Source organism: Macrotis lagotis, chromosome 5, assembly GCF_037893015.1.
Source record: "Macrotis lagotis isolate mMagLag1 chromosome 5, bilby.v1.9.chrom.fasta, whole genome shotgun sequence".
NCBI lineage: Eukaryota > Metazoa > Chordata > Mammalia > Peramelemorphia > Peramelidae > Macrotis > Macrotis lagotis.
This window is the reverse complement of record NC_133662.1, coordinates 149,991,182-150,004,123: the sequence shown is the minus strand read 5'-3', so window position 1 is coordinate 150,004,123 and position 12,942 is coordinate 149,991,182. Positions and strand designations below refer to the sequence as shown.

The 12,942-nt window shown below is 35.8% G+C and overlaps 1 protein-coding gene across 1 annotated transcript in view; it reads left to right on the top strand.

Annotated features, from left to right (window-relative positions):
* Positions 1-12,942, top strand: part of TXLNB (taxilin beta) — a 78,661-nt gene that overhangs the window by 36,077 nt on the left and 29,642 nt on the right. Inside the window, exon 4 of the mRNA XM_074187705.1 lies at positions 10,228-10,398. Within this exon, the coding sequence (XP_074043806.1) occupies positions 10,228-10,398 (171 nt within the window). The remainder of the gene's footprint in view (positions 1-10,227; positions 10,399-12,942) is intronic.

The window sequence follows — 12,942 nt, the reverse complement described above, 5'->3', positions numbered from 1 at the left end:
CAGATTTGAACTCAGGTACTCCTGACTCCAGGTCTGGTGCTCTATCTACTGTGCCACCTAGCTGCCCCAGAAGTAAGTTTTAACTAGACTTTCCTGATTTCAAAACTGGGTTTCTATCCATTAGTTACATTGTCTCTCAGAGATGAATAAATACCCTCTACAAAATCCCTGAGAAATGTCCATATGAATTCTAATTGTACATCTCCAATGATAAGAAGCTCAGTTCCTTATAAGGCAGCTTATTTTTTTTTAGAGGAACTCTAATTTTTAGGAAGTTCTTTACATCCAGCAAAAATCTACCTCCTTTTAATATCTACATAGTTCAGTTAGATCTTGGTCAGTTTCTGGTCTAAATGTCCCCATGAGCTATTCAACCTTTTGAATCTAAGACAAGAAGCTATTTAAGGGAGTTATGACTTTGGAGCTAAAAGAGATCTCAGAGATCATTTAGAGGTCTGCCTATATGACCTTGAGCAGATCACTTTTCCTCTATGGGCCTCAGTTTTCTTATCTGTAAAATGACAGAATGACTTGTAGGTGACTTCTGAGATCCCTTTTAGTGCTCTTAAGTCATAGCTCCCTTAAATAGCTTCTTTTTTAAAAATTTGTTTTAGTTTTTGCAAGGCAATGGGGTTAAGTGGCTTGCCCAAGGCCACACAGCTAGGCAATTATTAAGTATCTGAGACCAGATTTGAACCCAGGTACTCCTGACTCCAAGGCTGGTGCTGTATCCACTGTGCCACCTAGCTGCCCCCCCTTAAATATCTTCTTGTATTAGATTCTAATTCTTCTGACTCTAAAACCAGTCCTCTAATATAATGTACTAAACATAGAAGTACTTGTCCAGCTTACTGAAAGTCTTGTCCATGAGAACCAAAGTCTTCTAGCATTTTTTATGTTTATACAATAATCTACAATCAATCAGATTTTGACAAGATTTTCCAAATTAACTCAACATATCCTCTGAGACTTAGTGATTTCAGAGCAAAAGTTGGACTTGGAAAAAGCATTATTCAGTAGTTGCCATTTTCTTTTTAAGTTTTTTTTTGCAAGGCAATGAGATTAAATGGCTTGCCCAAGGCCACACAGCTAGGTAATTATTAAGTGTCTGAAGCCGGATTTGAACTCAGGTACTCCTGACTCCAGGGCCAGTGCTCTATCCACTTGCCACCTAGCCACCCCTAAGTAGTAGTTGCCATTTTTTAACAAGATCCCACCCAGTTGAAACTTTGATCATAGACTATTGAATTTTAGTCACTACCTATAAAAAAATTACATTAGAAAACTGGCTAAATGGATAATCCAGAACTGGAAAACTACTATTTCATTGTCTCAATTACACATAACCAATCCTCTGTTTCCTAATTTGGATAACAACATAACAGACATCCAGTCATTTCAGTCTCTTCTGAGTCTTCATGATCCCTGGCACAGGGAATAGAGTGTCAGACTTGAAATCAAAAAGGTTCATCTTTCTGAGTTTATAGCTGACCTCAGACACTTAACTAGATATTGACTCTGGACAAATCATCTAATCCTATTTGCCTCAGTTTCCTCATCTGTAAAATGAGTTGGAGAAGGAAATGAAAAACTCAAATGGCGGTCAGGAAGAGTCATGACTAAACAATGGTCAAACAACAATAACAAATATCAAAATTTGTAGAATTGACATAAAATATCTTCACTAAAGCCCTCCTCATGCTTTGAAGATAATTTTGCATCCTTGAAGTCTAAGGATGGATATGCTGGACCAAGTTATCAACTCATCACTAGAAGACTACTTAGTAGCTTTTTCTTTTTAATAGGAAGAAATATAAAAGAAACTTTAGTCCTCTGCAACTACTTCTACATCTTCAGTGATGATGGCTGACCAGGGATAATTCAAGTAGAGGATACTAAAAACCCTAGTTTTTAATCTAGAGATTGATTTTAATAATATGGGCCTACCAAGGATAGAGAACAAGAGGCAACTACAGGGAAGTAAGAATAAGGTACACTTAGTGTCCTGGAGACAAAGCTCTAGTCATCTGACAGGAGTTATGTCTCCACATAAAAACAAAATAATCAAAGCAAAGATAATTATATCTTACACAAACATCCATCACAGAGGATAAAGTAGAGAAGTTCTATGAATTTGACAAAATCTTCCAAACTACCTCAATGTGTATATTTAATACTTAGTGACTTCCAATAAAAAAATGGGAATAGGAAAACTATGGTCCAGTATAAAATTATTAAAGAGATTAAGAACTTGTAGACTGTTCAAAAGCTTCACACCTATTAATTATAAAGTCTTTTTTAAATAAAAAAGAATAGAATTGGAAGGTACTGAATATAATATATATATACACATGGGTCAACATCACTAGAGTTTGCTGATATAGCAATCATCTTGAAATTAGCTGTTGTGTACAATCAGACCAAAAGTTGGCTATAGAACCAACCAATAACAAATTATGACAAATGATAATGATGAAAGAGTTCTGTAATTAGAGTAGTTCCAACCTGATTTGTTAAATAAGGTGATGATTCTGAAGGAAAAATGGGGGAGGAGGGAGGTAAGAGTGGAATACATAAAAATAATTATTGTCATTTCTAAGTAAAACTTAACCAATGTAAAATAGTCACCACAATGAGGAAGTCTACAGAGCCCAGAAACCATGTTAGCCAGCAAACACTTAATCTTTTTTTTATAAGTCAGAGAAATATGGCAATTAAGAGAAACACAAATGCTAATATGCTAAAATATACAAAGAAAAATGGTGAAAGATTATGAACTATATTATTTCAAAAGGCAGGAGGGAAAAGTAACTAAAGTGAAAATGAGTCTGCGAAGAGATAAGCATTTGTTCCATTATTGTCAAATTATACAAAAGGCATTTGTAGATAAATCAGTGGGAATATAACAGAAATACAAAATGGAACAGATTTGCTGGCACTTAACAAAATGATGTATTTTCATCAAAATGATATATTTTAATTAGAAGCAAAAGCAGGACCACCATAGTTGTATCCTACCTATTTCCATTCTACAATATAAAATAGATTTAGGACTTAGCTAAAATCAAGAAGAGTGGTTGAATTTGACCTTGAAGAGTGAACTTATTGAAGAAATCTTACAGAAGAAATCTATACTAGAAGCAACAAAATTTTTATAGGCCCTTGGGGTTAGTTTTCAGGATTTCTCCAGGAGAGGAAGATATAAAAAAGAATAAAAACAGATAAAAAGGATATAAATAGTGATGTTAAAAAAACACAATTGAGCAGACATCAGCAACTTTGTCTTTATGCCTATTTTCAGATATGTATACAATTCTTCATGAGAAATTGTTTACATTGAAAAAATTCTTACTGAAAAGGTAAAAATAGAACAAATAAATTTCGCTGGTAGATTTACATATTTATAGTCACAATTAACTGAGAAATGCAAATAGATATCAGAAAATAATTTTGATTCAAGAAAGTAAAATGCAGTTTTGAAAATTTCCCTCATACAAGTTGTTTGATCAAAATCATATATGAATTCATGAAAGATATGATACACAGATTACTTAGTTCAGCAATATGATGGATTTTGACAAGTGGAATGTTAAAAGGTGTTCACTGGTGTCATAGCAGATGCTTTGCATAAGCGCCAAGTAAATCAATGATTTCCTATTTATAATGAGGTACTCTGAATATTCCTATTCCTAGATGATATTATACTAATTTAATCAAGTTCTGGAATACTAAAAAGCTTTATCAAAGCATTAGCAGATCTCAAAGCTATAGATCTAACCAAATGCTCAGGAAAAGCAATGGTTTTTTTAAAATACATCAGTCAGCTAATATGTGTATCTGAGACAAATACAAATATTGTAGATGAACAATCATCCCAATTAGAATAACAGGAAGAAAAAAATGAAGATGTACTACATTTGATAAATTGTGTTGTGCTTTCAATCCCAAATCACTCATTGCAGCAAAGGTTTCTCTTTAACAAATAATCTTCCAATAATGCTACATATCTATGAGCAACAGAACACAATGAACTCAGAAGAATTTAAATTATACATGAATTGAAGGACAATTAAAATTATGTTATATATAAGCAGGATGCAACATGTCACCATCAATGGCACATGTTGAAGCCAAGTAAAAGACATTATTGGAGAATTTATGACCAGGAAAGAAGGTAAGCTAGTCATGTAGCACTAACGAGGGACAGCATAAGGATACACTGATATCCTTGAGATACTAAAAAAAAAAGCATTGTTTTGATCTTCTATGGATGTTTGATGGGGAATCACAGCAAGAAATGGTCAGAATATAAGGGTATAAAGGAGTTATGATCTACCTTTTAAGAGGGAATATCTATACAAATAAATCATGAAGCCAGCAAAACATAGACAAATTTCCCCAATTATGAATCATACAATCTAGGAGTGTATTCCCCTTTGCATAGTTTGAATCTACTAACATTTCTGGTTTTGTTCATTCATAATTAGAAATAAATAACATACAGCACACAACTGAATTAAGAAATTATTCAGGAGACAATTTCAAATTTCTTGAATTTGAATGAGGTTAAAACACCATCTGTTTACTCTGCAATTCTGTCTTGCAACCATCAGATGGGCAAAGATGACAAAAAGAGGAAAAAAAAACAATTGTTAGTGAGGCTGAGGGAAGATAGGCATGCTAATGCATTTTGAGAGGAGCAGTGAATTGGTTCAACAATTCTAGAAGGCAATTTGGAACTATACTCAAAAAGTCATTAACCTCTGTATTTTCTTTAATTTAATATCACCTTTAAGTAAGCATATATACCCAAAAGGAGATCAAAGATGGAAGGAAAGGACCATAGGTATAAAAAAGCAGCATTCTTTATGGTAGCAAAAAAAAAATGGATATCCATTAACTGTGGAGTGGTTTTATAAATTATGTTACAAAACTAAAATGGAATATTATTATACTATAAGAAATTATGAAAGAAATAGATTCAGAGAAACCTTGGAAGACTTGCAGAACAAATGAAACATTTTTACAGTGACTACAGTAGTGTAAAGAAAGAGATCTTTAAAAGATTTAAGAACATTAATCAATGTGACTTCAAAAAGATTAATGAAGCATGTTTTCTACTTCTCAAAGGGGGTGATAGACTTGAGGTGCAAAATGAGATTTGAAATATCAAATAAAATCAATGAGTACATTTTTTTGATTGGCTATACTTATTTCTTATAAAGGAAGGTTTCTATGAGAGGAGAAAGAAATTGTGAGGTAAGAGAGTTAATGAATAGAGATATTAATACAATTTTTAAAAAAGAACATCAAAGATATTTTAAAATACACAGAAAGGAATGGAGGAATTAGAAAGGAGACACAAAATAGCTAAGTAGTATTGTTACTATCGTATTAAATCTAATATGTGCTTATAAAACAAACTACATAAAATGGAAGTTCATAGTTTTATCCTTTTTTCTGTTCCTTGTATATTTAATTTTTCATGAGTATTGATGCTTTAGATAAGATCATTAAAAAAAGATCTTAAAAAACTTATGGGTGGCTAGGTGGTACAGTGGATAGAGCACCAACCCTGGAGTCAGGAGTACCTGAGTTCAAATCCAACCACAGACACTTAATAATTACCTAGCTGTGTGGCCTTGGGCAAGACCTGTTGCCTTGCCAAAAAAAAAAAAAAAAAAAAAAACCTAAAAAACATCTTACCACATTTCCTGGGTCTATCAGTCCAAAAGATTCATCAGCATACTACAGTTCATTTGTCTCAGTCCAAGTTAGCAGAAAGATCATGCACACCCAGAAATGCCCTATACAAGGAAGGATTTTTGTCTCCCATTAGACTGATTAATGTTTGCCCTTTGTTCTCAAAGAAAACCATGACATCAGGGAGGTGATGCCATTACATGACATGAATTGGATTTAAGTGGGGGGGGGGCTATACAAAGCCATCAGCCTCACTTTCTCCTCCTGAGACATCTGGGTCCATGGCCAGATATGGATCAGGACAACTCGAGATAGCACTGGATGCAGTGGGAGACTTTGGCCTTTTAAAGTTAGGTCTTTCCCAGGTCACAGTTTGACTGAGACAGCATTCATCCTGTGATTAAGATTAGGTAAGAGAGAGATGAGGAAAAGAGGCCAAGAATAGCCACTTCCCCCCAAAAAGGGAAAAAACCTCCCATCAAGAGTTCCTAAGGCCAATGATGTTAGACAGCATCCTGATGACCAGAAACCTGGTGTCTGAGGCCTTGATGGTTATAACAGACTAAGACACTGTTGATTTTCTCATATGATTTGGTGAAGAAGGGGAGAAAAAAACAAATATGCTTCAACATAATGCAATAGTTTCTTGAATGTGAGGATTCCAAATCCAGATCCAAAGAGAGTTGAGAATTAGAAGCCCTATTCTAATTGGTTCAATGATGGAGAAGGAATAAGGAGGTACTAGAGCATAGACTTAGGGGTCAATGATGGCTTCCTTTTTCTTTACCTCAGTGCTGAGGGTCCACACAAAGTTGATGTATTATTGTTTGCTCGGTAACGGCAGCCTTACCAGCTCCCTGTTCCCCATGTGGAAGATGGCTCCAACCATCTGGCCCTACTTCCCAAAGTATTCAATGGTAATGGGGCACTGTTGTCACTTTTAAATGATTGCTTCAAATGGTTAAGTGATAGAGTGTCTAGCAAATATTTCTTCCATAACTGGCAGTATTATTCTAAGAGATGAAACATCCAAAGCCCTGAAAGAGCAGCAGCAATATTGTGGTGGTGGCAAACAACATAGTGGGTACTTACTGTACTGGGCAGTAGATTCCAAGGCAAGCAGTACTTTAGACCTAGTACCTGAAAGTAACTGGGTCTGGTGCATCTGTAATCACTACAGGTGATAACAGATCCATGTTTTCTTTGAAAGAAAAAAATAAAAAGGTTTTATAGATGAAAATCAATATATCTTTCATGATCGTGTATATACAGAATATCCTAAAAGTCTTAGTGAAGCTTACTGCATTTTAACAATAAGATTGTGTCCACTTTTAAACAGATTTTGGTCTTTGGTCTATTGTATATATACACTGAAAGCTAGTCAGAGAATCCAAGCAGTAAACTGCCCTAAGACTTTGAATACACCCTTGATCCAAGGACATTAAAAACATTTCTAAAAAGTCATGATTTCTAGAACACATTTCATTTAACCAAAATTATTTACTGTCATTAAAGAGTCTAGGTACAGGTTTGGAGTATTAAAAACAAAATCATTTTTACCTCCTTCCTTTCTTGCAGAAGTGGGTGAGTATGAATGTGGAATACATCATATACTCATAGACATGGTTATTCCATCTCTTTTTCCTCTTTCTTTTGAGTTCTTTGTTGCAAGAGTCAACTTTCTCTCTAATGGAGAGAAATATATTCAAAATTAAGGACAATATAAAAACAAAAGGGGCAATAAAAATAAGATAATTATTCTTTAAAAAGTAACTTTGAACTAAAAGACTGGCATATCCAGTAACAGAGAAAAGAGTTTTCATTCTCAGACCAAAAAAGATAACTTCATAGTGAATTTTGATGTAGAGTTAAAATCCTATAATTCAAGAAAATATTATATGATCAAAGGCTAAGTTTTGAACTAGCTCCTCCCATTCATATAATATAAGGATCTTCTATATTGTCATTGAAGCAAATCCACAGAGTGCCTAAGTTTTTAGTTCTCTAAAGGAAATATTCAAATCATTTCTCTTTCAGGAATTAAAAAAATTCACCAAAAGCTAAAAATAAGCATAAGACAGTTTAGTTCAAATTTAATCAAATTATATTTGTCTAATAAGTGGATTACCCAATGAAAGGGCCTCATTTACCCCTATAAACAAGAATTTTACACAAGAAACCATTCTAACAAAATGTCACTCATTTTCTAATTGTGCCACTATTAAGATATCAATTTCAGTAGCAAATCATCATGTGTATGTGTCTAATTTTTCTCTGGGATGACTCCCCCCTGATCTGAGTGGAAATTGTTCAAAAGTATGAGTACAGAATATGACAACATGTCTCTCTAGCTTATTCTGTAAGGATGACAGTGACTTTGGCTTTTGTTTTGTTTTGTCATTTTAATGGTGGGAACCTTAAAAGAGTTACTGTGGCACATTCAGTTCAAGAAAACAAAGACCAATATTTCTCAACAAGATGAACACTGCCATTTCTCAGAATACAATGTATCTATAAACTAAAGGATTTGGTCCAGGCTTTGACAATCTATAAAAGCTACTCATAGAGTAGGAGGAGTTTTTAGATAATAATCAAAACTCGGACAGGTCTGCCTGGTCTTTGTTCTGGGTGCTTAGGTGGGGAAAGCATACATTTTCCCCCCATCATTTACAATCTGTACACTTTACAGGTTTCTCTCTCTTGAGAGGAGGTAGCCTCCAGGAAGGGTTAAGGAATGAGGGTAACAAGCCATTGTATATAGGGGGGGTGGAGGGTAAGGGTACAAATTCCACTTATAACTGGACTATCTTGTACCCTCACAGAGTGGGGGATGGTGGAAGAAGACAGACAGAGTGAGGAACTAGCAAAGATCTGCAAAGAAAAGAGATGATATGGGTTGTTTCTTATCCAGTTAAAACGCTACATTGACCCCTGGAGGGAAAGGCAGCTCAAGATAGGGGAAGAAATGTGGTTCTGGGATCTGAAATAAGGAGAGATCACAAGAAGAGTTGCCCTCTAATCAGACTGCAACACTTGCTCCCCTTTAGTTGTTTTGCCCAAGGTAGAAAAAATTCCCAAATGTACCTCTGTTAGCTAGCCTTCCACTGCAGGGTCCAGGGATGTTGCCACCTGGAAGGTTGCCTACAGGGAATTACAGTTTATTCTGAAGGGACTTTAGTTCAAGTCCAGGGATAGAAATAGCCCCATAAAAACAAAACAAATCAAAAACATTAGCTTGACTGTTCCTTTCTAGCAGCTGTGCTAACTTAGGCAACTGAACACATTCAGTCCTTTAGTTTCTAGAAGAGGCTCAGTCCCCATTCTCCCTGCCTCTGGAGAGGTAGAGCTGAGCCAAAGCATAGCAAAATAAAAACCACACTGCCACCCAATGGCTATCTCGGTAGCTCTGGGAAAAACCCGACAATGTTCAGGTGATTTAGTGTACATTGGTTCCATATGTACCTCTTTCTCAGACCTCCCTCCAAGAAAAAAAATGAAAGAAAACAACACAAGAAAGAAGATTTTATGCTTCAGTTGCTATGGGACCCCCCACCACCTGGCCATCCCTTTCCTCTTTTTTCCCACAGTTGCACAAAAGAGTTGTTTTTGAGGAGCAAGGCAAAAATCATAGAAATAATTCAGAAGCAAAGCAAAAAAAAAAAAAAGAACCAGAAACATATATATATATATTATGTAAAATACAAGTGAATGAGAAAAAATGAATTCTGATGAATGGACAAATAATCCTGATAAGAATTTAACTTGAGTGACTGAAAAATTGTTGTAATATTACATATTGAATAATGCATATTGAAATTTTGGTTAGAAAGTTATTAATCAAAGTTTTATTGGTTTTACTGAAGTTCATTATTAATTTTTTAATAAAACATTAAAAGTAATATCTTATAGATGATGTTTAAGGTTCACCAAGAACTTTACATGTTACCTCATCTGATTATCATAAATGAGGATCAACTACCTCTTACTTACCTTCCTACTAAGTGGCAATGAGCTATGCTTATTTTTCAGATGAGGAAACTGAGACCCCAGCTAGGCCAGGATCACCCGGCAAATAAATGTCAGAAATAGAATTTGAAGATATGACGTTGGTCATTTTACTATGCTGCCTTTCAAAAAAAAAAAAAGGTAAAAATGTTCCTGGAAGGTAACTTCCTAATAATTATGTAGCTATCTGATCTCTGAGATCTGGCATCATCTATGCATTCTAAGACAATTCCTCTGTTTTAAGACAGGAGTCAGGACCCAAAAGACCAATATAGATAAAGCATTTAAATAGTAGAAAGGGATGAGAAATTAAGAAGATTTATAAGTTTGTGGGTTCCCATAATTATTTCTGAGGCTACTGAAAAGGAGATTGGAGATAGACCCAGATGGAGATGAGTCCTTAAACATTTCCAAGAAGCAAATTCCAAGGGATTTTTTTTTAATCTTTCATCTTCTGCACTGCTTATCTCTACCACATGAGAATTCATGTTCTTTCCTCTCTCCTTCACACACATGCAGCTGGAAGAGCACCGGGCTGAGCAGAAGCAGCTGAAGCACCTGCAGAAAAGACAGGCCCAGATCATCAAGGAGAAGGACCAGTTGCAGAGTGAGCACAGCAAAGCCATCCTGGCCCGGAGCAAGTTGGAAAGTCTGTGCCGGGAGCTTCAGAGACACAACAAAACTCTCAAGGTGAGCAGGCTCCTCTGGGGCAGAATTGGAGCCCCATATATTTCCCCTGTATTCATGACAACCCCTCTTTCAGTTCCCTGGATGAAGAAAAGCCAAGTGCACCTTAGGTGCCTTAGGAATTCCCTGGACTTTCTGGGAGCTTTTTGAGTCCACTTTTATTTTCTGACAAGCCCCAGGCCTGGGGTGTTGGTGACCCCTACTGGTATCTAGCTGTTACCAGCCCTTTCCCCCAGATCTGACTTTCTGAGCTCCTCCCTGCAGGAGAAAAAGAACAAAGATGGATTTTTCTCTTTTTCTCTGTTCCTTAAAAACTAGGTGGAAGTTTTAAAAAAAAAGTTTCACTAGTTAGCACTCAAATATTAAATTTTAAAGGAAAACTATTGGGGTTAAAATGATGAACTCAGAGAGCATTATAAGATTAAAGCAGTACTATTCTAATTCTATATCCATATTTCATAAGCTAAGTACTTATGAGAACTCTCCCCACTTTGTTCTCAGAGATTTTTGTTCTCCTAGAATTTATTACTTTTCTTGAAAAGGAAAACAGACTCCAAATTCTCCCATCTCCCCTATACAGTTCAAACTCCTAGAGAGAAGGAATTGATTCTTTTTATCTTTGGGGGCCTAGAGTAGTTCCTGGAACACTTAGTAAACAGTTGGTTTTTAATTGTTAATTTAATTTAACAAGATCAGTTTCTGGGGATACACTCCCCTTCTTGGCCTCCCTTCCCTTCTTGGCCCCTCACTCCCTCACATATTCCTATGGGTAACATTCTAGACCCAGGACAGGTAGAAGAAAAAGAAAGCATAAAAAATATAAAAATTGGACCCATCCTGGCCTAGACAGGCCTTTTCATCTCAGAGGGTTTTCTTGGCCTTTTAGTATGGCAGTCTCTATATTAATCATTTTCTAGTCTTGGTCAAAATTACTTGGGCTCAGTTTGCTCATCTAGAGGATGAGGGGCTTGAATTCAGTGACTTCGCAGTTTCCTTCTAGCTCTTAAACTATGTTCTATGAACTGTTTCCCATAGATACATATCTTATTTGATCTCACACATCAATCTTATGAGGTAGATGGAGTAGGTATTATTATCCCTATTTTATAGTAGAGAAAACAGAAGCCTACAAAAGTGAAATGACTTGTCCAGGGTCATAGAGCAAGGAAGTAACCAAGCTATGACTCAAACCTAGGAAATATCTGTAATAATAATGATTATTATTGCTATAATAACTAGCATCTATATCAAGTTTTAAGGTTATTTACATATTTCATTTCATTTGATCCTTATAACAACCCTATGAGGAAGGTATTAACTCCATTTTACAGATAGGGAAACTGAGGCAGATAGGTAAAATGACTTGCCTAAGGTGACACAGTTAGAGTCCAAGAGAGGATTTGAACTCAAAACTTTCTGACTCCCAGGCTAGAATTCTATCTTCAACTCCCTTGACTCCTAACATCAATATATATATATATGTGTATATATATATATATATATATATATATATATACACAACATGTTGCTTCTCAGTTATTTTAAAGTGGTGACTTTCTCTTTTCTTTTCTTTTCTTTTTTTTGGTTTTTGCAAGGCAATGGGATTAAGTGACTTGCCCAATGTCACACAGTGAGATAATTATTGTGTCTGAGGTCGAATTTGAACTCAGGTCCTCCTAACTCCAGGGCTGGTGCTCTATCCACTGTGCCATCTAGCAGCCCTATAAAGCGGTGGTTTTCAGTCCCATCCATGCACAAATTTTCAAAGGACCCAAAACTTTCAGCGTTTACAATGGAAATCTCTGAAAACGGTTTGACTTACATGAAAAACTATAGACAAGGTAACTGACAAGGTAATGTTATAATAAGCATTAGAACAGTCATTCTGTAAATAGGCACACAGAAAGGATTGGGGAAACATGGGAGCTCTTCAGACAATAATTCCTACTAAAAATAATGGAGTGATCACTCCACTTGTCTGTATGTGTTTTCACTAATTATGGCGTAAGCCTTCAGCAGTGTGGTTAATTTGATTACACACAGACACTGGCTCTGTTTAGTGCTGGCAAGATACTGCTCTCTAATAGATAATACTTCCCACTTCTACAATACTCCTTTTCAACTAAGGATCCTGAAGCATTTGACAAACATTAATTAATTAAACACCAATGTTCCTATGAGGTATGCATTATTCCCCTTACTCACAAGGGGATAAACTGAGATGGGGGGGGGGGGAGATTAAAAGACTTTCTTGAATGTGCAAAGCGTAGACAGAAAAGCAGAACAAACTGAAAATCCTAAAACCTTGACCTCTTCTTTAATCAGGAGATCACATTTGTTCTCTGGGAAATGGGGAATCCAGTGTGATGAGCATCTCTAAATCTCAGGTTACCTTGTTGCCAGGAGCAATGGTTTCAGTAGCATTCAAACCTGGCATTGTTGCAAAGGCTGTGCTGAAGAAAATAATAAACACGGACTGCGGGAGGGAAATCTTTGTAACTTGAGAATTGTATTCCCTAGCAGTAGTCTGATATGTTTATCTATATT